The sequence below is a fragment of the Eretmochelys imbricata genome, chromosome 1, assembly GCF_965152235.1.
Source record: "Eretmochelys imbricata isolate rEreImb1 chromosome 1, rEreImb1.hap1, whole genome shotgun sequence".
Lineage (NCBI taxonomy): Eukaryota > Metazoa > Chordata > Testudines > Cheloniidae > Eretmochelys > Eretmochelys imbricata.
In genome coordinates this window covers 214,936,167-214,963,095 of record NC_135572.1, presented here as the reverse complement: position 1 = coordinate 214,963,095, position 26,929 = coordinate 214,936,167, and the positions used below count along the sequence as shown (strand labels likewise).

At 47.6% G+C, this 26,929-nt stretch overlaps 1 protein-coding gene across 1 annotated transcript; it reads left to right on the top strand.

Moving 5' to 3' along the window:
* Nucleotides 1-299: 299 nt before the first annotated feature.
* On the top strand, nt 300-26,071 carry FAM131B (family with sequence similarity 131 member B). Its single transcript, XM_077807357.1, has 7 exons — nt 300-401; nt 14,172-14,207; nt 23,369-23,462; nt 24,385-24,582; nt 24,889-25,032; nt 25,527-25,698; nt 25,789-26,071. The coding sequence occupies exons 1-7, from the start codon at nt 348-350 to the stop codon at nt 26,069-26,071; spliced, it is 981 nt and encodes a 326-aa protein (XP_077663483.1). The 5' UTR covers nt 300-347.
* Nucleotides 26,072-26,929: the final 858 nt, after the last annotated feature.

Here is a 26,929-nt window from a genome sequence, read left to right as displayed (position 1 = left end):
AACTACCAGCGGTGGATTCTCCATCCCATATCAGTGCTGAATACCTGTCTAGAAGATATGCTTTAGTCAAACACAAGTTATTGGGCTCAATACAGGGATCAGTGGATGAAACTGAATGGTCTGTTCTATACAGAGGTCAGTCTAAATGATCTAAAGGCCTGTTACGGCTTTAAGCTTTATGAATCTATGACACACACTCCTTCCTTTGCTGATCTCTCATGTAAAACCCCTTATAGCACTGTTTAAAGTGATGGAAGCAAGGAATCCTGACTGGATGTTGTGTCCCCGCAGGGAATGAGGTGATTGCAGTGGACTGGAAGGGATTGAAAGATGTGGATCAGATCAATATGGACAGCACCAGCTCATTGCATGGCAGCAGCATCCACCGACCCTCCACTGAGGTGAGTGCCCATCCTATGCTCAGGGGGAGAAGACTAGAAAGTCTCAACCCCACTGAATACATATAAAGAGTCTGGGGTCACCAACCTCAGCTGGGAAAGGCACAAAAGTCTTACTTGCACTAAAGACTTTGGGGCATCAATTTTCAGAATTATCAAGGGATAGCCGTGTTAGTATGTATCCACAAAAACAACAAGGAGTCCTGTGGCACCTTAAAGACTAACAGATTTATTTGGGCATAAGCTTTTGTGGGTAGAAGAAGTGAATTTTTTACCCATGAAATCTTATGCCCAAATAAATCTGTTAGTCTTTAAGGTGCCACTGGACTCCTTGTTAATTTTCAGAAGTGAAAGCTTTGATTTTCAGTTCCTAGAGTAGAACATTAAAAGTAGCTCAGGGTGAGTCTGAAAACCATTTCAGTCTGAATTGCTTGAGTGCTGGCTTAGATGGGAGGCCCTGGCATAGAACAGATCTACACTGTTGTGGGGAAATAAATGCAGTGGAAAAATTAACCACGCATTGTGTTTGGATCAGAACCAAGCCTGAGACCTGCTTTATTTAAGTATGCGCCTACAGAGAGAGTCAGCCGGAGCTGCTCTGCCATGAACAGAAAATACAGGAGCTTATATAACCACAGATTGAAAACCACAATCTGTTAAGCACATTTCCTTCAACAGCATTTTCCTTATTTGGCATATAGTGCAAGCTTCAACGGTAGCTTTGCCTTATTTGGAAAAAAGCAAAACAAGTTTTACCTGTTATTGACACGTGCTTCCTTTGTGGTTAACGGTCTTTTCTAACTTCAAGCGGTTGTGGTTACATTTTTAAACTGAGCTGTTGCTATCTGCCTCTTAATAGAATTTTCCTCACCCTCTTCTTTTGCTTTATACACACAGTTAGCTTGACCAAAGTTTTAGGCCTATTAGTTTAGGCCCATTAGATTTTTCTTCCACATTCCCCCCTTTGGTGCCTTTTTTTTTTTTGGCACCACTAATTGGGCCTAAACTTCCATAGCCATCAGCCTGTTAATTTCCTCCTTTTCGTTCTCATGTTCTTTTGCCCAAGCAGTGTCATACATTTCATTTACATTCATTAGTGCCACCTGCTTCCTTGCACCGAGGCTGTCAGGTTTGGGGCTGGACAGGCAATGGTAAATACATTTTTTATAACAACAATAACACAATCCTATGCTAAACAGCAGTAAAAGCAACAACATTCCCATGGCGATATGATGTGGTTGGGATTGTCGAATAGCTTTAGTTACAAAACACAATACATCAGTTTTGGTACAAAAAGTAGACATTCTATAGGCAGTATAAAAGGCATTTTTTTCAGCTTGATATATATTTTGGAGCACGTGAATTTGTCCCTGTAATTCGGAAATTTTCTGAACCTTAGGTAAAATTGAAAGCAAATTTTGGAATTGGTCAGGTACTAAAGCAGTCCAGTTAAAGGGTATCTGGAACCTGAGGGCTAATTGTACAGTGTTATCCGCAGGCCAATAAATGACATGATTGCCTGCGGCTGTGGTGAGATTAAAATGTACGTCATTCAAGGTGGTGGTCTCAACATGCACATAGCTATTATTAGTTTGGAAAAGTAAGTGTCCTGTCAGGATAATTCTGTGTCCCATACCCTCCCAACAAATGTTGTCACGAATGGTAACAACCTCTCCTGATTTTAGTTTACATACACACTGAAGTTGAGGGGGTTCTAACGGCCAAAGTGTCCATTGGCTTCCAACCCCTAGCCAAATGTCGGGTGTTACTCCAGGAGCACTGACTACGAATTGGTTGGGCAGACCAGGTAGTTTAAGTTCCCAAATGAATTATCAAGTCCCACATGCATCCTCCCCACGGACCCAGCAGGATTCAGTAGGTGGGAGCCCATATCCCTTTGATTGGCCTGTAGGCTTGGAAGGAGCACTGTGAACATCTGCATTTCCGCGCAGAAAATCTCCAAGTATGTCTCCACGGCCACAGATTAGGTGGAACTCCTGAGGTATTTGTAAGGGCAGTAGGCCATGCCTGATGTTCAAGATCCCTTTGAATGGCCATAAGCTGGTCATTCAGAAAATCCTGAACCTCCAAACAAGCCAGATCCCACTGCAATACCTTTCCAGCGTTGGTGATACCCAGTACCATTTCTGTTAACAGCTTTTGAGTCATTGAACTAAGGGCGGAGATAACGCGTATTTCGCCAACACTGGCCTGAACCTGGGCTTGCTGTGCTCCAGTAATAAGGCCCATGGCTTTTTCCAACTGTCCCAATTTTTCCTCATGTTGCTGACCTTTATAGATATTCCAGACTGCAGCTACGCTATTTGCCCCATCCCATAGGTGTCCGGCTAAGTCCCTCCTTTTTCTAGCGGAAATCCAGGTCCGTTGCTGTGCCAGTCGAATGGCAGCTTCTTTTGAACAATTAGGATATATACAGGCAATCTGAAAACTAGATAAGGGTAGTGTAAATTTTACAGTCCCTAATGTAGCATTAATTACAGTCCATCGAAACTGCAACCCATCTCTTTTTGATGAAGTATTATACCACATTTGATGGCTGAACACCTGTATATACTTTTGAGAGGCCTCAGCATCAATATCGTAGGACGGGGTGTACTGCAATATAGTGCAGTTTAAATTAGTAGTTATTGGGACATATTCAGTACAGGAAATTTTTTCAGCAGAGGAGCAAACTTTTGGGGTATTTGTTTGATTATTTACTAGTTGGGTAACCAAATAACAATAAGGGCCTTTTTGATTTATCAGGCTACAAACTCCTGGAATGGCCATCATATCTGTCCCGCCATGGGCCCCATCAATTTCAATTTTCGACTTTTGGGGCTCAGTGGCGGTGATATCATATATTTCTATTTCCACCACCCCATCTGTTCTCCACTCAATCATTCGCTTATATGAACGGTCCTGAACCTTGAAAAATAATTTCTCTGAGCAAAATTTCCATAAATCACTTAAATGTGAAGGTTTTGGCCATTGGGCTTCATTTGAATATATGGTATCATCTACATTTGGGTAGGTTGTGGGGGCAGTGGTGAGATTAATGGAGGAAGGGATGGTGGGTTTGGTGGTTGTGGTAGCAAGGCATTTTTGATATTCATTGTCTGGAAGCCAATTAGGGAGGGCAGTGCAAGGTGAAGGCACTTGTCCAAAAACACAGGGCGCAGCCTGTGGAATAAACCCCAATACCCAATTAATACCACATTCCCAAGAATGGGACCCACAGGTTCCTCCTTGCCAATTTACAACATTCCATCTTTTCCACCAGGGCCAGTTCTTAATGTCTTTTGTGGTCAGAAATTCTTGTACCTTGGCTTCAGCAGAGTGGATGTTCCTTTTCCTTTCTTGGAATGTCCGTGGTTTAGCATCATATAAGGGAGAGGTTACTGGCACTTTATTCGGTTCTTTGGAGGGGTTGTTTATTGGTAAATTGCTGGTGGCTTTGTGCATCCAAAGGAACATAACAGTATCATGAAAATTCAGCAATAGTAGCAAGAACATAGTTCCACATACGAACCAAACAGAAGGCATCAGCCATTTTTGCATCATGGCTGATTCCTTTATTCTGACCGCGGGGTCAGTCATGGCAGTCGGGTGCCAGTGGGTACTAGGCTCTCCACTGGACTTCTAAAGGCTTTGTTTTGGCCTTTGATCTCTGTTGTCCCATTTACCAGCAGGCCTGAAGCCTTAACTGTCTATAAGGGCAAATCACTAGAGGTATCACTGTCTCTTCTTGAGGTAGTACCTAGGTTCCCTTTTGGGGCCTGAAGCGGGGTTGTCGTCACGGCCACTCTCGTTGCTTTCAGGAACTGGGTCTGGCGGTTGGAAATCCTCAGCGTCTGGGTTCAAGGGTGGCTTTATTTTCTTGCAGTGGGAGGTGTGTATCTAGTTGACGAGTCCCTTACACTTGACCGCTGTATGGGTGGTCAATAGGATCTGGTAGGGGCCCTTCCAACAGGGTTCCAAAGAAGTCTTTCTTTGATATACCTTAATATAAACCCAATCTCCAGGCTGAAGGGGGTGGCACGGTGTGTCAGCTGGTTCCACCAGGGCACTTTGGACCTGTGAGTGGATAGACCTAATGCAATGAATTAGCGTTTGACAGTATGTTATAACAGTATCATCGTTTAGTTGCAAGTCCAACTGACAAGGGAGTGGAGGAGGGGATGCCGGCATACGCATGGGTCTGGCCACAAGGATTTCATATGGGGATAGGCCATTTTTGCATGCAGGTGTGCTTCTCATATACATGAGAGCAAGGGGTAGGGCATCAAGCCATTTAAGGCTGGTTTCGGCACAGATCTTAGAGATTTTGTTCTTTAGTTCCCCATTTTTGTGCTCAACCGCCCCTGCACTCTGGGGGTGATGAGCACAATGAAAGTGTTGGGTGATGTTAAGAGCCTTGCAAATCTGTTGCATGATTTGGCCTGTGAAATGGGTACCTCATTCACTATTAATAGAGAGAGGTAGACCAAACCGAGGAATAAAATCCCTCAACAATTTTTTTGCTACGATGAGGGAATCAGCCTTGGCACAAGGGTAGGCCTCTATCCAACCAGAATACACACAGACACAAACAAGAACATATTCATAAGAACAACATTTCAGCATGTTGATAAAATGGATTTGCATATTTACAAAAGGTCCCCATGGAGTGGGGTGTGCAGCGGGTTTTTTCTGAACTGGTCTGCCACTATTGTGGGCTCAGCAGGTCGGACAAGAATTGCAGTACTGCTGTGCCATAATGGAGAAATTCAGGGCATACCAATGACGCAGTACTGAAGCGATCATCCCCCCTTTGCTCACATGCGCCAATCCATGGGACACACGGACAAGATAGAGGAGCACAGCCTTGGGCGCCACCAAGCGGCCATCTGGGGAGCACCACAAGGCATCCGGATGCAAAGTACATCTATCCCGCCTCCATCCGTCCTTCTCTGGTTCTGGGGACGAATCTTGCATAAGAGCTAAATCTTGGAGAGGGGCAGGCCTGGGGGGGAACTATGAACTGAGGAAAATAAAATCAAGTGGAGCCAGAGACCCGAAAAGGGCTGCCTGTCTGGCAGTAGCATCTGCCAGTACATTTCCTCTGGTAACATCATCATAAGGTTTTTGGTGAGCAGTACATTTCACAATGGCAATGGCAGAAGGGAGTTGAAGGGCAGAGAGAAGGGCACCAACAAAGGGCCCATTACTAATTTTTGCCCCCGCTCCCCCCCCCCGAAGTGAGAAATCCTTGGTGTTTCCATAGTTGCCCATAATCATGAACCACCCCAAAGGCATATCGAGAGTCTGTGTAGATCAGGGGACGTCAACCTATGGCACGCATGCCAAAGATGGCATGCAAGCTGATTTTTAATGGCACACTGCTGCCTGCCGAGTCCCAGCCACCGGCCTCGCTCAGCCCGCTGCCGAACCCAGGCCAGGACCCTGGCAGGCAGCAGCGTGCCATTAAAACTCCTTCCCACCCCGGCTCGCTCTTCTCCGCCGCTGCTCCCCCCCCCACCGGGGCAGGGTGAAGAAGCCTGGTCCTGCCAGCTGCTGCTGCAGATCAGGCAAGCTTCCCCCTCCCCCGCCTCTTCACCCAGCATGCTGGGTTCCTGCCCCTCCTCCTCTCCCTCCCTGCCTCCGATCAGCTGATGGCCCTTGTGGAGGGGGGAGGGGGAGAAGCGGAGCCTTAGCGTGCTTCCTGCTCTGGGGAGGAGGCAGAGAAGAGGAGGGGACGAGACCTTGGGGAAGGGGGGTGGAATCAGGGCATATCCCCTCCAGCCCCCTGCCGTGAGCTGCTCAGGGCAGGGGGCTGGGAGCACCCCCATGACCCCAGCCCACACCCCGCCACGAACTCAGCCCTGACTCCAGCACCCTCCACACATACCCAGCCCCCCCACACCCCTTTCCTGACTCCTGCACCCTCCTCACATGCCCCCAGCCCTCTGCCCTGACTCCTGCACCCTCCTCACACACACCCAGCCCCCACACACCCTGTGTCCTGACTCTTGCACCCCCCACATTCCCATCTGCACCCCTCCCACCAAATGGGAGCTGCCCAAGTAAGCAGTCCACCCCCAAACCTCCTGCCCCAACCCTGAGTCCCCTCCCTCATTCTAGCTCCTGGCCAGACCCTACACCCCACCCCCCAGCCTGCTCCTTCACTCCCAGCCCTATGCTCAGTGCACTCCCACCCTCAGCTCAGTGCAGAGAGAGAGGAAGAGAATCGGCTAGAATCAGGGAGAAGGAAGGTACCCACTCTATGTGGGCAGGGCCGGGATCCCAGACCAGCAGCGGGCTGAGTGGGGTCAGCACCCAGGGCTGTGGCTGGCAGGAGCCAGCGGACGGAACCCCAGACCAGCAGCGGGCTGAGCCACTCAGCACACTGCCAGTCTGGGGTCCTGGCCGCCGGCCCCGCTCAGCCTGCTGCTGGCCTAGGTGAACGGAACCCCAGGCTGGCAGCGGGCTGAGCAGGCCAGCGGCGTAAGATCAGCATTTTAATTTAATTTTAAATGAAGCTTCTTAAACATTTTGAAAACCTTGTTTACTTTACATACAACAATAGTTTAGTTATATAATATATAGACTTATAGAGAGAGACCTTCTAAAAAAACATTAAAATGTATTACGGGCACACAAAACCTTAAATTAAAGTGAATAAATGAAGACTCGGGACACCACTTCTCAAAGGTTGCTGACCCCTGGTGTAGATGGTAACAGACTTGTCCTTGGCTAAAGTACAAGCATGGGTAAGGGCGACAAGCTCTGCGACTTGGGCTGAGTGTGCTCCCGGAAGGGAGTGGGCCTCAACAGGCTTGTGTTGGGAACAAACAGCATAGCCAGCCACGAGCAGGCCTGCAGAATTTCTGAGGCAGGACCCGTCTACATAGAATAATAGATCAGGATTATGAAGTGGGATATCCTTCAAATCAATTCTAGGAGTGGAGAGTTCTGCTGTCTTGGCTAAACAGTCATGAGGTTCTCCCTCAGCTGCCATGGGAAGTAGGGAAGTGGGGTTAAGAACAGGGCAGCGAGTAAGAGTTACATCTGAGGCATTTAAAAGCAGCATTTCATACTTAGTCTGGAGTTAGAGAGGTGCTGGGTTTTGCTTTTTAGAAGTAGGGTGGTCAGAGCATGCGGGATGGCAACACATAAGGGGGAACCGAAAACGAGAGTAGCAGAAGCCTCCACAAGGGAAGTGGCTGCAGCTACCGCCCGAAGACAAGGAGGGAGTCCAGCTGCTACAGGGTCCAAAGATGAGCTATAATATGCTACGGGGCATCATTTGTCACCATGAGTTTGAGTAAGGACCCCTAAGGCTATTCCCTCCTTCTTATGGCAGTAGAGGGTGAAAAGCTTCTGGTAGTCAGGTAAGCCCAAGGCGGGGGACCTGGTAAGAGCCTCCTTAATCTTAGTAAATGCTTCCTCAGCTTTTGGGGTGCACGGAAGGGGTTCAGGGACTTTGTCAAGGGTTAATTCTTGCAGGGGCCTAACAATAGCTGTATATCTAAGAATCCACTGTCGGCAATACCCGGCCATACCTAGGAAGCTGCACATTTGTTTCTTAGTGGTTGGTTTAGGGACCTGGAGGGTGGCTTGTATTTGCGCAGAAGACAAGCATCTCTCTCCAGCTGAAATATCATGTCCCAAATAGTGGACTTTGGGCAGACAGAGCTGCAGTTTAGATTTGGAGGCTTTATGACCCTTCTCGCTAGAGCTTGCAATAGCGTAAGGGAATCAGTTTTAGAGGCCTCTAAAGACGGCGATGCCAATAGCAGGTCGTCTACGTACTGGACTAGAGTGGACCCCATTTTGAATTCAATATCATCCAGATCCCTTTTGAGGATCTGCGAGAACAAGGTGGGCAGGTTACCCTGGGGTAACCTGGTCCAAGTGTACTGACACCCTTGGTAGGTGAAAGCAAACAGATATTAACTATCTCTGTGGACAGGGATAGAGAAGAAAGCCGAGCACAGGTCAACAACCGTGAAATAAACAGCAGAGGGAGGAATATAGGAGAGGATAATAGCAGGGTTTTGGACAACTGGGTAGGTAGGGAGAACAGCAGCATTGACAGCCCGGAGATCCTGGACAAAGCACCAAGTCTGCTTGCCAGGTTTCCTTACAGGTAAAATGGGGGTGTTACATTTACTGACTGTAGGAATAATAACTCCTTGCCAAATTAGGGAGGTAATCACTGGGCGGATTCCCTCTTTGGCCTCCCTTGAAAGAGGGTATTGCTGAACTCTAGGAAGGGGTTTTGTCGGATCTAGGCGAATTTGAACCAGTCGGGCAGTCCTGATGCACCCTACCTGGTTGGCATGCTCGGTCCACAAACAAGGAGGAACTTTGGCCAGCAATTCCTGTTGCAACAAGGAAGGGCTGGGGTCGGTCTCCTCCTCTGGAGCACCCAATTGCAGGACTGCCAGGACCTCATTTTGATGGGGGTCAGGGACATCCTGTTATACCAATAAAATAAAAACCAGCAGGATCTTATTAAAGAGGAAAAGGCAAAATACCACATTTATTGTGAATACAGAAAGAATCATAGTAAGCAGTTAGTTATAGCTATAACATTCCATTCAATCTCATATTTATTCACACATTCATTCATACAAACACACACACACAGGTTCTGCACAGTTGTTATCATAGTTACCAGCCTTAGAGTTGCTCATGCCAAGCCACTGGCCAGGTGGCCTGGACATGAGGAGGGAGCAGGGCCTTGTCAGATGCTCATCTGATGCTCCTGGAAGTTGGTTTGCAGAATCAGACCCCAAAGTTCTCACTTTCTAGAGTCCATTTTTATAGCAATTTCTTCCTATGCCAATCTATGGGAATTGCTTCATCATGTTATTGCTGAATCAATCAGCAGACGGCACATTCCTGACAGCTCAGTGCTGCCAGATATTATCTTGTTCTTTGGTTCTCCCATTCTTGAGGCTGTTGGGTGGATTCCAGTCTGCCCTCCGGGGATCCTCTGGTTATTTCAACTTGACGCCTTCTTCAGCCGATGGACACTGGATTCTTAGGCTGGCACCTACCTGATCATTCAGTTATTATCCACACCAAGCATCCATCCACAAACATCCTCTATCTCTATTTTAATCACAATTGTTAATACAACAAAAGGGCGGGGAGTCTCTGGGTGCTGTTTCTGTTGTTACAGGGTATTGCTTTGAGTCTCTCTCTGTGTGAATTGCTTTGAGAACAGACTCTGTCTTAGAATGTACTAACGCAATTAGCAGCTTGCAAGTTTCACACATAGAGGGAGAGAAACAGTACCAAAAACCAAGAGACCTCTTAATTAGTAATACCCTGGAATTTAAAGTATGGGGAATCAAACTCATTTGTGATTTTAATACAGAACTTCTTTAATATGATCCAACAATCCAAATACACACCATCTGGGGTACAATAAATTGTACAATTTAATTTGCACAGCAAGTCTCTTCCCAAAAGGTTAACAGGTGAGCAGGGGCTGAGGAGGAAAGCGTGGTGCTCAGACAGAGGACCGGTAGAGACAGTCAGAGGTGAGAAGACGGGATGGGGAATAGGAGTGTTGCTCACTCCTACTGCATTTACTATTTCGGAGCTTACTGGAAGGGAAGGGAAGTCGCCCGCGCGGAGGGTGGACCACAAGGCACCGATATCTAGCAGGCAAAAGGTAGGGCTGCCATTAATTATACAGTTTACATATGGTCCTGTTTGGTTTAAAGGGACAAGCGGAGCAATGAAGTTACCCATCTCCTGGCTATCCTAACGGTTTTGAGGGCACAAAGGAACTGTGGAAGAATATTGCAGTGCAAGGGCAGGGTCGATTGGTCAGTTAAAGCAATTGGGACAATTACTTTTCCAATGGCCCACCTGTCCGCAATAGTAACAGGCATCATTGGTTTGCCCCTGAGTAGGGGGACAGTGGGGACCTCTGTTGGGTCTCCCTCCTCTTCCCCTTAACGGGCGGTTGCTGTGGAGTTTCAGTATATTCTGGATCTGGAGGGTCATTAATTTAGTTTCAATGTCGTCCTTTTTCTTTTCTAACTGACGGTAGTAATGCTGAGCAACTGCTAGAATTTCATCTGGGTTTTTTCCTTCCCAATCTATGGTACCAATTTTTAATTGGGCTCCCAATCGTGGATTGAGTCCTTGGACAAAAGCGGCCACTATGTCTTGTTTAGCATCTTCCTCTACATTATTTATGCCAGAATATCTCTTGAAAACCTGCTTAATGCGCTGCATATAATCAGCAGGGTTTTCTCCTTTATTTTGTTTACAAGCACTAATTTTAGTCCAATCTGCCTTTTTGGGCAGATTTTGAGAACTGCATCTAGCAGGTTGTTCCTGTCTGTGTTTAAGTTCCTATTATGGCCTTGGTCATCGCTGGGCCACTGGGCCTCTTGTAGGAGGTGATTTAATGTTTCCCTGGGCAGGACTCCTCTTAGGATTTGATTTAAATCTGCCCAGCTAGGGTTGTAACAGCTTATGACTGTTTTTAATTCTTCTTGAAATTTGATGGGGTCTTCCCTTATTTTAGGAAATTTTTCAATCAAATTATACAGATCTGTGGGAGACCAAGGGGCGTGTATAGTCACCAGGATTGCCTGACCCGAATTATCAACACTTGGGCCTAGGAGTTGGTGCAAGGGGAACACTGTTACATGACGGGGAGAGGGGCCCCTGGGATTGTAACTTCTGTTGTCTAGTATTCCTTGCCGGCGGTCCAGATGAACTTTCCGGCAGTTTGTCTTTGTATTGGACCGAGTCTGCTAGCGTAGTGGTTGGTCTCCCTGTGGGATATGAGGGCAACTCAGGGGAAGGGGGTGAAGTAGATGCTGACATTGGTGTTACTGCTTGGAGCAGGGGTCCCTGGATAGTGGAGTCAGCCTCCAGACTGTAGTCTGGTGGAGGTGTGTGGGGTCCACTGCCCTCTCCATTTGTTCTGCCCTGAGTGGATGGACCTGCACTTGCCTGGCTAGGTGATGTAGGGTCAGTCAGCTGTCTACATTCTAAGTATAAATCTATAAGATCAGTGAATGGGGCCGAGGGGTTTTTCTGAAGGGGCCTTGAAGGGTAAAGGGGTATTTGCTGGCCAGCTGGGGTTTGGGAAAGAGTTAATTTGTCCTTTGCCTCTTTTAATTGTGTTTTAAGTTTCTCCTGGGAGTCCTTCAGATTCCTCATTTGAGATTCACGGCGCCATTTTTCTGTTTTCCCATACCAATCGAAATATGCATCAAACTGACCTTGTCCGACATTATTGGCAAGAAGTGCGCCTCGGAGGTGCACAATCTTGTCAAGGTCGAAACTTCCCTCTAGGGGAAACTGTAATGTCGGATCATCCCTGGTATACCAATTCCATTTCTCTAAAAACTTGCAAGTGAAAGGGCTATAATTTGCATACATGCCGGTGTGCCTTTTGGCTGGATGGTGATCCTTTTTGACTCACCGGCCCCCATCTGTACCTAGCGAGAGGGGAATCCTCTTGGATCCTCTGGTCCCCAGTACTTCACCTGGTGAGAGGGGAATCCTTTTTGGATTTCACGGCCCCCAGTACTTACCTCAATTCACTCATCACACTCACACAGGGAAGGTTTTGTTTAGGGTCTCCACGACTGTCTTACAGCCTGCCTTCAACAAAGAGCATTGGCTGGCACCACATACTCTGTTGCTTCAGGTGAGGTGATCAGACCAGTCAGTGGCTTGTTAAGCCGCCTTCTGGGCAGGAGCTAGAGACAGGGGAGGAAAGAGGGTACGGAAACAGACTGTCCGAGGACGGAAGGGATAGGATCACACACTCCTAGACCAAGACAGGCCCCTCGCCGGTCATGCCATGCCATGCAGAGAGAAACTGCCGAGGTCAGGGCATTTATCACAATGCCCACTAGATGGAGTCACAGGGCTTGCTTTAGAGACACCTCTGACTTTGCAGGGCACTCTGGGAGTCTTCCTGTGACTCAATTCACACCGGTCTACCAACCTTCACTTTCACACTGGCACATGGACCCAGATCTATCCACGACCTGCCCAGCCACAACCAGTGGCTCTTCCTGGGGAAACCAAAGCTGGATTGGACTCTAACCCACCACAAGGGCGTCAGGCGTGTCTGGCAGCAAAAAGTCCGGATAGAGCGTACAACTCACCCAAGCCCAGAGCCTACGGGCAGTCCTCCACCAGAAACCCAATATAGAGATTTCAAAAGGTCTCTTACCTTTCTGATGGGCCCGGGGTCTGGTGGGGAACAGCTCACGGTCCTCCGGCTCTCAGGGGTTGCTGTCTATCCGAGTCACGGCACCAAGATTGTAGTGGAAAAATTAACCACACATTGTGCTTGGATCAGAACCAAGCCTGAGACCCGCTTTATTTAAGTATGTGCATACAGAGAGAGTCAGCCGGAGCTGCTCTGACATGAACAGAAAATACAGGAGCTTATATAGCTGAAAACCACAATCTGTTAAGCACATTTCCTTCAACAGCATTTTCCTTATTTAGCATATAGTGCAAGCTTCAATGGTAGCTTTGCCTTATTTGGAATATAGTAAAACAAGTTTTACCTGTTATTGACAGGTGCTTCCTTTGTGGTTAACGGTCTTTTCTAACTTCTAGCGGTTGTGGTTACATTTTTAAGCTGAGCTGTTGCTATCTGCGTCTTAATAGAATTTTCCTCACCCTCTTCTTATGCTTTAAACACACAGTTAGCTTGACCAAGTTTTAGGCCTATTAGTTTAGGCCTATTCGATTTTTCTTCCACACAAAGAGCATTTTAGTCTCTCGTTACGTTTTTTAGGGGGTATTCACGGTTAAATCTCTGCTCTTAAATTATTGGGCAGTATCTCCTGTGCTGATTCATTTCATGTTTTGAATGATGCAGCTTCTGTAATTTAACACATATGAGTTTTCTGTTTTGTAATGTCCAGTGCATGCAATCACAAGACCTTTCACATTAAACAAAAAAGATCACGGATCTTTTTATTCAGTAGCCATGCCATGTTAATTTACAAAGCACATACAATTTTACACATTACAAAATAACAATATATAAGAATTGCATCTTGATTCAGCATTTCTTCAACTGTGGAGTGTAACTCCCAGAAGCTCCTGTTTTAGGGAGTTGTGCCATGAACAGGAGATAAGTAACTCAAGGAGATCCTCAATGAACTAGCACTATAGTGGCAGAAGGGGACACTTGGAACTGGTTTGCAGAAGGAAGATTGGTTTTCTGTGGATGCATTTAACCACTTCAGGAGTGAATGGTTTTGTACCCTGTTATAGAACCATTTTCGTCTGAAATATTCTAGTTTTCTAGTTCCTCTTTGAGTGAGTCCAAGGGCTGTGCAGCTCCCACAAAGGGTTATGCACTTGTTACTGCCCTGAAATAAGGACCTGACAAATTCATCCTCTTTGAAAATATCTGACATTGCCAGTGCACAATGTTCAGAGAAGGAAGGCAGTGTGAATGCAGGGGATTCCTATCAGAGGGTTATATATTGTCTGTCTCTCTCTCTTTTTCCCTCTGTGTTTCTTTGTATATTCCCACTACCTTATGTCATAAACCATGGCCGCATACATACAGACACCACAGTGATCAGGAGGGAATGAAACGGGGACCTTCAGAACCAAAAGCACAAGCCCATACCACTTGAGCTAAAGGAGTAACTCCTTTATCTGTGAGTAAGTAGCAGGCTGTTATAATCATTAGGACCAGCCACTAGAGAAATACATGGTCGCACACACTACACCCATGTGTTACATTAACATGTTCTCTTTCTTCCATAGCAAACCCGGACAGATTTCTCCTGGGATGGTATTAATGTGAGTATAAACCCTGAAGCCCTCCTCCTTTAATGAGAGGCAGCAAAGGAGCATTTGCACAGCTGATGAGGATGTTCAAGTTTTCACTGAGTGGCACCCCAGGATTAACAGAATATGTCTAACTCTGTCACTATGAATAGTGAACACAATTATGGAGATATCTCTGGGGACCTGGAGTGCCACTGAAATTCTGGGCATCATTATGGGGTGTCTGGCTGTTGATAGACCTTGCAGTAATATTTTGGGGAGTATCTGTGTGTTGGTGGATTTGGGTTGTCTCCAGGTCCTCTGGTGTTTTGCTAGTGGAGATAACTGTGGGCTCTGTAGGTGCCATTGGATCTTGAGCTATCTCTAGCCATCTTTGGGTGCCTATGTGTGATCTCTGAGGCTGCTAGATTATTTCGGGTGCTTTCCTGGGGTTTCTGGGTATGGCTGGATTATTGAGGTATATCTGTAGCATATCTGGCTATTAATACTCTTGATCAGGGCATAATATCACCTTCAGAGGTTAGGAAGAAATGTATCCTTACAGGACAGCATTATACAATGAGGTTTCGGGTTTTATGCTTCTCTCTGGGGTATCCAGCACTGACCACTGTTGTCAACAGGGAGGGAAAAAAACAACAGGCAAAGGCATAGATTAAAAACAAAGCTTTTTCCATACATCGTAAGGAAAAGAGAAAAGATACAAGCCATTGCTCCCACTTCTCCCCCTTTTGCAGGTCATATTTAACCTGCAATGACCATATTTGTGTTTGTTTTCTCTGCTCGCTAGTGCAATATCAGTGCAGGGGAAAGTTTCCTGGTGCTGAAGCCATTTGTACTGGTTCCCCCAAAAGTATTTCTAGCACTGGCAGCTCATGAGATATGAGCTCATATCATGTGATTATTGGGACTGCTCAGAAATGGAGTAACCCACACCGTAAAGGTGCAAGCAGTGCAGTAGGGTTGCCAACTTTCTAATGGCACAAAACTAAACACTCTTGCCCTGTCCCCTACCCCGCCCCTTCCCCAAGGCTCCGCCCCTTCTCCAAGTCCCCACCCCCACTCACTCCATTCCCCCCTCCCTCTGTTGCTCGCTTTCCCCCACCACCACTCACTTTCACTGGGCTGGGGCAGAGGGTTCGGGTGCTGGAGGGGGTGATGGCTCCAGTTGAGGGTGCAGATGATGGGCTTGGGGTGCAGGAGGGGATTCTGGGCTGGAGCCGAGGGGTTCTGAGTGCGGAAGTGGGCTCAGGGCTGGGGTAGGGGTTTGGGGTGTGGGAGGAGGCGTGGGGTGTGGGCTCTGGGAGGGGGCTCAGGGCTGGGGTTGGGATGCAGGCTCTGGGAGGGAGTCAGGGTACGGGACAGGGTTCCAACCTGAGGGAGGGGGAGGGAGTTTGGGGTGTGGGCTCTGAGAGGGGGTTAGGGTGTGGAAGGGGGTTCTGACCTGGGGCAGAGGGTTCAGTGTGTGGGCTCCAGCCGGGCAGCGGCGCAGGGGGGCTAAGGCAGGGATGCCTGCCCTGGCTCCGCGCTGCTCCCATAAGCAGCCAGCATGTCCAACCCAGCTCCTTGGTGCAGGGGCAGCCAGGTACCTCCATGCTAGCAGGCACCACCCCCGCAGATCCCTTTGGTTGCAGTTCCTGGCCAATGGGAGATGCGGAGGTGGCGCTCAGGGCAGGGACAGTGCACAGAGCTTCCCTGATTGCCCCTGCACCTAGGGGCCACAGGTTCATGCCGGCCGCTTCCCGGAGCCGCACAGAGCCAGAGCAGGCAGGGAGCCTGCCAGGGCCATCCTTAGGATTTATGGTGTCCTATGCAGTGTTATTAAACTGGTGCCCCTATGACCGACGGCAGCCCGGGCTCACACATGTATTTTAGATAAGGGTTGTCTTTTGAAGGATTTATTTAAAAAACTATATGTCTGAAGATCCGAGCATTTAAGGCTAAAGATGAATACTCAGATTGTGCACCTAAAAATCTATGCAAGGATTTTTTAGAGATGTGATTTTATAATCTTCAGCAACACACTAATGAAATATTTTTAAAGCAAATTTTAAACAGTAATGCACAGCTGTTTTTGTAGTAAACTCAGAAACTGACAGTATATACCTGGAGGTTGGCAAATGCCTGTTAAATGGCTTCATTACCACTTGAGTGACTCTTTAACAGTTTCAGTGTTGTGCTAATAGGTCTGGCAGGCTGGAAGGCTTTTTCGCTTTTAAGTACTAGACTCACCAGGCTGCAGCAGCCAGCTGTGGTGCGAACCTGCAGAAAGGGTCAGAACAGGGATAGGAAGAGGCAGAAGGGTGGACACTAAGACCTAGGGATGCCCCAAATTTTCGGATGCCCTATGCAGCTACATATGCTGCTATTGCCTAAGGACAGCCCTGGAGCCTGTTGCGCCACCGACCAGACTTTTAATGGCCCAGTAAGTGGTGGTGACCGGAGCTGCCAAAGTCCCTTTTCGACGGGGCGTTCCAGTCGAAAACTGGACACCTGGCAACCCTAGTGCCAGGTATACTGCGACTCCAAGGCAAGCACTATAAGTGCTTCAGCAACTAGGCCTTGTAGGCTTAACCCTGCTGGGTCCCACTAACCGCTCAGACACATGGCTAAGGGAAAAGATATTTTCCTAGGGCTGGCAGGAAGGGGAAAGATTACAGATACCCTAGGTACAGAGGATTAAACAGTTACAGTTCAAAGGGAGCAACAGTGGTTCCTGTTTTGGTCCACGGGGCAGTCCAATAGAGAGTCAGGACTCTTCAGGCCTAGTGCCTAGGATGTCCTCTCCAGCCCAGTCTCTATTCACGCAAATAGGAGTTTGAATGGTTCCAGGACAGGCTCAGTTAGTGTCTCACTGGGGCCCCTCTGTACTGGCTCCCTGTCCAGCCGCTGCTGCTCCCCCATAAACTCTGCACAGCCCTGCACCCAGCTGTGATGCCAGGCAGTCACAGCCCAATCCACAAACAGCTCTGCAACTGTTCCTGCCTCTAGCTTCTCTCCAGCTCCCCGCTGCCGCCATGTGGCCACTGCTTCTGCTCCCCTTCCCACAACCTCTACTCCTCGTCAACTGATCCCAGACACTTCCTGGTTCAGGGCCTTTCCCCATACATGGCCACTAGCCAGGGGAAAGGGAATGTACAATGTGGAGAGAGCTGATGGGAGTTGTCGTTTCCTGCTTTGCAGATCCATCACATAATTTTATTCTCTACTCTTCACAAGTCTGTTCATATGATTGTCCACAGTTGGGTTTGGGGTTTTTTTATGAAAAAGAGAGTACATGTTTTCTTGTGGGTCAGCTGAAATAAATCGATACCCAAGGGGAAAAATATACAAGTGAAGCCAGGTACTAGATGTAGGTTTTGCCACAACTGTCAGGGTATAAGGAACACACTCTCTCTCTCTCTTTCTCTCTCACATGCACGCACACACCTGAATCCCTACACTGGCTTCCACACTTTTTATCAAAACCCTACACAACTCTACTCTGATCTAAATCTTTGACCTTAGAATCATAGAATCATAGAATATCAGGGTTGGAAGGGACCTCAGGAGGTCATCTAGTCCAACCCCCTGCTCAAAGCGGACCAATCCTCAACTAAATCATCCCAGCCAGGGCTTTATAAAGCCTGACCTTAAAAACCTCAAAGGAAGGAGATTCCACCACCTCCCTAGGTAACGCATTCCAGTGTTTCACCACCCTCCTAGTGAAAACATTTTTCCTAATATCCAACCTAAACCTCCCCCACTGCAACTTGAGACCATTACTCCTCGTTCTGTCATCTGCCACCACTGAGAACAGTCTAGATCCATCCTCTTTGGAACCCCCTTTCAGGTAGTGGAAAGCAGCTATCAAATCCCCCCTCATTCTTCTCTTCCGCAGACTAAACAAGCCCAGTTCCCTCAGCCTAACCTCATAAGTCCCCTAAGTTCCAGTTCCCTAATCATTTTTGTTGCCCTCTGCTGGATGTTTTCCAATTTTTTCACATCCTTCTTGTAGTGTGGGGCCCAAAAACTGGACATAGTACTCCAGAAGAGGCCTCACCAATGTCAAATAAAGGGGAACAATCACGTCCCTCGATCTGCTGGCAATGTCCCTACTTATACATCCCAAAAAGCCATTGGCCTTCTTGGCAACAAGGGCACACTGCTGACTCATACCCAGCTTCTTGTCCACTGTAACCCCTAGATCCTTTTCTGCAGAACTGCTGCCTAGCCATTCAGTCCCTCGTCTGTAGCAGTGCATGGGATTCTTCCATCCTAAGTGCAGGACTCTGCACTTGTCCTTGTTGAACCTCATCAGATTTCTTTTGGCCCAATCCTCCAATTTGTCTAGGTCCCTCTGTATCCTATCCCTACTCTCCAGCATATCTACCTCTCCTCCCAGTTTAATGTCATCTGAAAACTCGATGAGGGTGCAATCCACGCCATCCTCCAGATCATTAATGAAAATATTGAACAAAACCGGACCCAGGACCGACCCTTGGGGCATTCCTCTTGATACCAGCTGCCAACTAGACATGGAGCCATTGATCACTACCCGTTGAGCCCGACGATCTAGCCAGCTTTCTATCCACCTTATAGTCCATTCATCCAGCCCATACTTCTTTAACTTACTGGCAAGAATACTCTGTCAAAAGCTTTGCTAAAGTCAAGGAATAACACATCCACTGCTTTCCCCTCATCCACAGAGCCAAGTTATCTCGTCATAGAAGGCAATTAGATTAGTCAGGTATGACTTGCCCTTGGTGGATCCATGCTGACTGTTCCTGATCACTTTCCTCTCCTCTAAGTGCTTCAGAATTGATTCCTTGAGGACCTGCTCCATGATTTTTCCAGGCACTGAGGTGAGGCTGACTGGCCTGTAGTTCCCCGGATCCTCCTTCTTCCCTTTTTTAAAGATGGGCACTAAATTAGCCTTTTTCCAGTCATCCGGGACCTCCCCCGATCGCCATGAGTTTTCAAAGATAATGGCCAAAGGCCTTGAGTCTTATTCCATTGCCCTCTATTCCACCAGTGACAATCAGCCTTGAAATCATATTCCCCTCCTTTGTCCACTTCCATCTTTGCCCCTTTCCACTCCACCCCTATGTGTGAAATGCTTTCCTTGACCTTATCCCTGTTCTTCAGGCCACCTCCTCTGCACATTCAGGTCCTTAATGAAGACTCATCTCTACCACAAGCCCCAGAAGAACTGTACCACCAATAACTCTGTGTGTCTCACCATGTACAGTACGTGGAGCTGGTCTCCAGGGGATAAATACATGTATCAGATGGCTCGCATTTTTTTGTGCTTCCCTATCTTTCAGCCCTCATTGTGCCCACTCCCTTGGGACTCCTTCCAGCACTCTGTACTTACTCAATCACCATTTTCCAAAATCAGCCAGGCACAGAGCTGTTTCCTTCCTAGAAGTATAAATTTCTCCCCATAACTGCACCTGCCTGAGATCCAGGATAGATGAGACTCAATCCCATGCCACTGACAGATTTACATTTCAAATCTCATGTCACTGCTAAGCTAGAAATAGGAACTTCATATCACTTGAAAGGGAATTCCCAGCTTCCAGTGAACAAGTAGGACTGGTAGTGCCTGAATTATCAGATCTTAAAATCATTATTTGTTCATATATCAAAATGCTATTTAATAAAGACGTTATTTGGGGTTTCCAAAGCTTCATCTGAGCCCTGTACAGTAGGTAACCCGGGCGACTGGATACAAGTATAGAAATATACTAATTAGAGTTCCAATAAAATTTTGTAAAAATTCTTTAAAATGTTCCTAACATAGTATTCCTGTAAAATCTGTGGCATGTACAGAATCCATGGTGGTGTGGTGGAAGAAAAAGTTTTTTTGGCACTTGGATGATTTGTGGCTTTGTCACTAGTGAGTAATGGAACCATCCCAAATTTCTGCTGATAAAATCCTTGCACTAAACAATACCTGCATGCGTTCCCTGTGTATACAATTATTTACACTCCAAGGACCATTGTTTCAAAAATTCCTGTTGACCACTTTCTTGAGCGGTTATCCAATATTTGGGGCCTTGCTGGATTATTTCTGTGAGAAGGAGAAATTGATGATACAGTCAGGTATTTCTTTGGTGCAAACCTGTTTATTTACAAAGAATGTACAAAGTCCTGTTTCCCTGATTGTAATAGAAACAACCAGCAACAGGCAGTTTCCTTGCTCACAGTTCCAAAGCCTGCCTTTTCAGCCAATCCTGTGTCCCAAGGAGCGCTGTACCTCTGCTTCCTTTCATGGCCATACTCATAACTGCTCTCTGGCTTTCTTGTTGCTTTCTCCCTGTGACACATGCAGACACATACAGAACTCCAACTAATCAGTGGCCCAGATCAATCTCCAGGGAAATCCCTTGGCCATATTGCTTAGCTTCTGATTGGCCTTGCATGTGGCTTAGTGCCCTGGACGGTGGCTTCCACTGTCTCCAGAAATCTTATTCCATAAAGGAACTTAATTGCTTCTTCCATTTAACCTGAATGAAGGGTAGCTGGCACACTCATCAGCCTTACCAAGTTCTGTGATTGCCCCTAGATCAAACAATTGCTTGTTAGCAGCTATTAACACCTTCCAGCAAAACAGTGCCATTAATTTTGAGTGCCTTCATTTTTGGGTGCCCAGCTTGAAACACTCTGGGCCTGATTATTAGATGTATTAGAAATGAAAACAAAAGGGCAACAAAAAATATCAGGGATACGGAACAGATTCCATATGAGAAGGGATTAAAAAAACTGGAACTTTTCAACTTGGAGAAGAGATGATAAAATCACGAATGCTGTGGAGAAAGTGTATAAGGAAGTATTATTTACCCCTTCACATAACACAAGAACAAGGGATCACCCAATGAAATTAATAGGCATCAGGCTTAAGACAAACAAAAAGGAAGTACTTCTTCACCCAACGCACAGTCAACTTGTGGAACTCATTGCCAGGGGATGTTGTGAAGGCAAAACTATAACTCTAAGCCTCTGACTGTCAAATGCTGGAAGTGGATAACAGATGGATCACTTGATGATTGTCCTGTTCTGTTAATTCCCTCTGAAACATATGGCATCAGCCACTGTCAGAGCCAGGATACTGTGCTAGATGGACCAGTAATCTGACCCAGTATCATTCTTATGCTCTTATGATTTTCAGAAGGGCTGTTCACCTATATCTTCACCTGTAATTGTTGGGAGTGGGAGCAGTGGTTGCTCAGCCCCTGTGAAAATCAGCCCATAGGTGCCCAATTTTATAAGCAACCCCAAAGTCTGATGATTTTGGCTGGAATAGATGAGGGAACCTGATGGATTTAGCTGGAGAAACTAGCCCTTGTGGAGGAGCATGTGGAGTTCAAAACCCTGTCATTCTCAAGGAAGAAGGGGATGAATGCACTCCTAGGAGAAACAAACACCAATTAACCCCTCTCTCCTGTGGTGGTTTAGTGTCCCCCTCTCTCTAGAGTTGAGGCTGAGTATAGAGAGGGGAATGGCTGGGAGTTACAAGGATGAGACCATTATTATTGTTTGTTTGTGTATTTTTTTTGTAGCTGTGAATGGACAGAATAAAGAGCGAATCATCGCTGACACATGCTTCTTCATTTTGTTTTTTTCATTACAGATTATTTAAAATGTGAGAGAAAACAATGGCCAAAAGCATATTCTTCCCCTGTTATTACTTCTTCTTGCCTCCTGCCCTGTTGTGCTGTCACCTCCTGTAACGACGCGGCCTCTGGCGGGACACAACTGAGAGTATCAATTCAGGACAAATTACTTAGAGCAGGGCAGTCACAGCCCCAGGCTGGTGGTTCTCCATATCTAAGGCACACCAAACCAGCCAAACAGAGAGGACTTCGGTATCACCCCACTGGCTAACCATAAGTCATATAAGCAATTCTCTTCGACATTCCAGTTTCCCAGTATCACCACCAATGCCATTCGTTATGGGGACGAATGGTTATGAAAACCAATGCCCAGTAAAAGAAAAAAGATTCTCCCGATCCCAAAGGACTAAGCCCCAGACCCAGGTCAATATACAAGTCAGATCTTACCCACAAATCATGCTGTTGCCAATCCTTTAGAATCTAAAATCTAAAGGTTTATCCATAAGAAGAAAGAAATATAGATGAGAGCTAAAATTAGTTAAATGGAATCAATTACATACAATAATGGCAAAGTTCTTGGTTCAGGCTTGTAGCAGTGATGGAATAAACTGCAGGCTCAAATCAAGTCTCTGGAGTACATCCACATCTGGGATGGGTCATTCAGTCCTTTGTTCAGAGCTTCAGTTTCAAGCACAGTTCCTCCAGAGGTCAGAAGCAGGATTGAAGACAAAATGGAGATGATGATGATGCCTTTTATAGTCCTTTTGCCATGTGACTTGTGCTTTCTTTGTTCCAACCACAAGCCACCCAGCCCATGGCATAGAAAAACCTTAGAGTTCTGTCCATAGGTATGTCCCTGCATGCCTTGCTGAGTTACAAGGTGTATCTGCCTTCTCTCAATGGGTCAGTTGTATAGCTGATGGTCCTTATCGGGCCATCAAGCAAGTTAGGCAGTGCTGACACCAAATTGTCTGGGGTGTCACCCAGAATCATAGCACAAGTTTGAAATACAGACAGTATAGATCCAGTATTTATAACTTGAAATACAAAAATGATACATTCATACAGATAGCAAAATCATAACCAGCAAATCATAACCTTTTAATGGACACCTTATGTGACCTCCTTTGTACAAGATTTGGTGCCACTATAGGACCTTGGTTACAACAATGGTCTATACAGTCACAGTTCATGTCAATAACATCACACCTCCTCACCCTCAACCCCTACTCCTTGCACCCCAAACCAGCAGTCACCATAAAGAAAAACTCACCACAGTCATCAAAAGAGAGATGGAGGAAGGGCAACATCCCCACAGAGAGGGGCCTCCCCCTCAACCCTGCTCTTACCTCATGCAGCCCTGCAAAGGGAGTCATGCAGATTCTTTGTCGCAGATTATATTGCATCCCCTTTTCCCCTTCTCTTTGTATTCCTTCTCTTGTCATTTTCTTCTGCTTCCCATCCTTCCCGAACTCTTCAACTGATCTCTCATTTCCATCCCCTTCTTCTCCTTCTCTTGTTTTCTTTTTCCTTCATCTTTCCCTCTCTTTCACACCTTCATGCTCTCTCTCTTTTCAGCTTTCCATGGAAGACACAACCTCCATTCTCCCCAAGCTGAAGCGGAACTCCAATGCTTATGGAATCGGGGCTCTGGCTAAGTCGTCTTTCTCTGGTGAGAACCTCAAACCTGGGTTTATTTGCCACTGCTCCTCTCCCTTTGACCTGGGGCCTCTCCCCATTGTTTTGGGTTTATTTGCCACTGCTCCTCTCCCTTTGACCTTGGGCCTCTCCCCATTTGTTCAGGTTGAACAGAGAGTGGGGAGGCACCTGGGTTTGTGGGGCAGCAGCAGGGTTTCCCTGGTGTCTTCCCACTCTCTGTTCAACCTGAGACTTCTCCTTACCATTGCCCCGTAACCAGAGGCCTCTTCTACTTGCTGATCTCCTAACTGCTGCCCCCTAATCTGAGGCCTCTCCTCACTGTTATTCTTATTGCTGCCCCTTAATCCTTGTCCTCTCCTCACTGCTCTGCCCAACTAAAGACCTCTCTAATCCACAACTGCTTAGCCTCAAGCCTATCCCAGTTGTTGCCTCTTAAAACTTCAAGTTTGTCTCATACCCCTCAGGCTCTTCTCACTGTGCCCCCATGCTCAGACCTCTTCAACTACTTTCCCTCAAGACTGCCCTGGGAGGAGACCCTTTTTCAGTCTCCTAGTTCATCCAGTTCTGGGATTTTCCCCTTGTACCCACTGTTCCCCTAACACTGAACTCTGTGCTGGGCAAAAAAAAGAATTCTTTCTCCAGGGTCTTTCACTTCTGGGTTTCTCCTCCTTTCCTTACTGCACCCCCAATGGGACCCTATCCATGAAATGATGGCAAACCATATCAGGGAGGGGTATACAGAGCAATTACAACTGCTGGAGTTGCTTAATAGGCCTTTTGAGCCCCACAGCAAGGGAGGGAGGGGGCACCATCTAAGGGAAGGAGTCCAGGGGACAATGGGGGGAGCCCCTTTCCAGGGAAGGGTGAATAGAGTGACAAACAGCCGTGGAGCTGTGTAATAGCCCCTCCTTGTTTTCTGATGTCTGGCCCCTTAGGGATATCCCGCAGCATGAAGGATCACGTCACAAAGCCAACGGCTATGGGACAGGGTCGTGTAGCTCACATGATTGAGTGGCAAGGCTGGGGCAAAGGTAACAGCCAGCAACAACAGCACACACATGAGGCGGTGCGCAAGGATGCTGATGCCTACTCAGACCTGAGCGACGGTGAGAAGGAGGCCCGATTCCTTGCAGGTAGTCCTGACTTCCCCCACACCAGGGATCTGGGGTGTCTGAGAGCAGAGAGAGAGAAAGGGGAGCCTGAGAGATCCAGAGAAGAAAATTGCTGGGGAATGCACACAGATCGGCTGGGGAGGTGCAGCTCAGATGGGGGCAGGAGGGACTCGCTGGGGGATATGCATGAGGGGGGGCAGGTCAGAGCAGGGGATATCATTGAGACAGGAATAGGAAGGATCAGTGTTTCAGGGGTGTCAGTGAGGTGGGGGTACATGGGGAGCTCCTCATGTCTCCACTGCCTCTCCCTGTCTCTCTCTGGTGTAGGGGTGATGGAGCAGTTCGCCATCTCTGAGGCCACTCTCATGGCCTGGTCCTCCATGGATGGTGAGGATGTGAGTGTCAACTCCAACCAGGAGAACCCAGCAGGCAACTACAGTGAGAACTACCAGGAGCTGATGGAGAACCAGGGTGAGCCCTACCCCCTTCCTGCTGGTCCTGGGACGTCCCTGCCCTCCCCCATCCTTGCTGCCAGGCTCCTTTCCATCCCTACTAGTTTCTTTATCCTCTGAGGGAGTCACTGTTACCCTTTCTCTTGAGCTGAGATCTGGCAGAGAGAGGAATATTCCCCACTCGTGGAGCTCCCCGTAGAGTCAGGGCCCAGCAGACAAGCTCCAGACCCCATTCTCCTAGGCCTGTGGGCACAGCAGGGGAGGCCAGCATCTGCTGGAATCAATCACCTGTATACCCAGGTTCTGCAGATCTGTCTGTCTGCCATTTCCAATGGCTCCCATCTTGCCCTCCCTCTCTTTTCCTGACCTCCCCGACACCTCTCTCTGATCTCCCCCCTCTGTCTCTCCCTGTTTCAGTTGCTCTGTCTCACTCTCTTTCTCATTCTCTCTCTCCAATTCCTCCCTTTGCACTCTTTCTTTTCCCCTTTCACTCTCCCCCTTCTCTTTCTGCAGATCACATGGCCCAGACACAGTATGACAGCTGGCCCCACTCCTATGTTTCTCAGGGCATGTATTGCCTGGGCTCCTCTGATGCTTGGGAGACCAGTGACCAATCCCTCATTGCTTCCCCGGCTACTGGCTCCTACCTAGGCCAGAACTTTGAGGAGACCCAGTCCAACCTGCAGGAGAGCACATTGATTCAGAGTAGCCTCATCCAGCAGCATCAGATGCAGCAGCAGCAACCACAGGCCCTGCTCCAGAACCCAGGGCTCGTTGACATGTGGCCCCCTCAGACTGCTGCAGGGGGTGGTGGTGGGGCTGAATCCAGCACATACATGGGGGTGCACACAGAGGAGGAAGGGAACCCACTACTGGAGAAGGCCCCGCTGCTAAACAAGAAGACCTCTCCAGAGGAGGACGATGCTGTATGCCGGGACCTGGAGTCACTGTCACCTCGGGAGGAGCTGGAACATGCCGCACTCAGCCGCAAGGTCTCAGATGTCACCTCATCTGGGGTGCAATCCTTTGATGAGGAGGAGGGGGAAGCAAACAATTGATGCTGCCAGTGAGGAATCTTTCACCATTACCAAATGGGAGGGGAGGGGGGAACAAAATGACAGGAAAACCTCTCCCCAGGTTCCCAGGCGGACACATCTTTCATTCAGACATTTAATTTTTAACAAAAGGGAAGTAAAGGACTGGAGGTGTTTGACAGGGGCGGAGCCCTCCTTGCCCACCATCATGGACTGATCCCCTGGCCCCACTGCTCTGGACAGCATGCTGGGGGCTCAGGGAACTCTGGACTTTAAATCTTTTTGATACAAGGGTTTGGCTCTGGATTCAGACTGCTCAGATGCTGGGATGTGGCTCCCAAGATACAAACAGTGGCTTGATACAAGGATGTGGCTGTATGGATAGGATCTATCTTGGCAGAATGGATGTTGTTTTGGGGCTACAATCTGCTTTGATCCATGGGATATGTGAATACAGAGTCTGTTTTGAACAGGGCACAAGACTGTGCGGATATAGGTTGCACTGATACAGGGATTGTGGCTGATATACAGGGTAAGGCTGTATGGATATAGCCACTGCACTAATAGGATGGATGAGCTATATGGATAAATACTGTACAGTTCTTTGATATGAGAACCAAGGCTCTGAGGATACAGACTGTACTGTGGTATGGAAGGTGTGGCTCTGTGGATTCGGGATGTGCTCTGGTAAGGATGGCATACCTCTGTGGACAAGGGTTGTGCTCTGGTACGGATGGTGTGGCTCTGTGGACACGGGCTGTGCTCTGGTACGGATGGTGAGGCTCTGTGGATACAGACCTCAACCCATACAGCAACAGCTGTGCTTCGGTCTCTTTGAAACATTTTTCTTTTGCTCCCGCTGACGTGTCTGTCTGCCTGGGA

Bases quoted from the DNA above. Each gene is read 5' to 3' on its own strand.
- FAM131B (XM_077807357.1), top strand. From the start codon at position 348: ATGGACAGCACCAGCTCATTGCATGGCAGCAGCATCCACCGACCCTCC. The intron at 23,463-24,384 runs GTGAGAACCTCA...CTGGCCCCTTAG, and splicing joins GGCTAAGTCGTCTTTCTCTG to GGATATCCCGCAGCATGAAG. The intron at 25,699-25,788 runs GGAGAGCACATT...CCCAGGGCTCGT, and splicing joins GAGACCCAGTCCAACCTGCA to TGACATGTGGCCCCCTCAGA.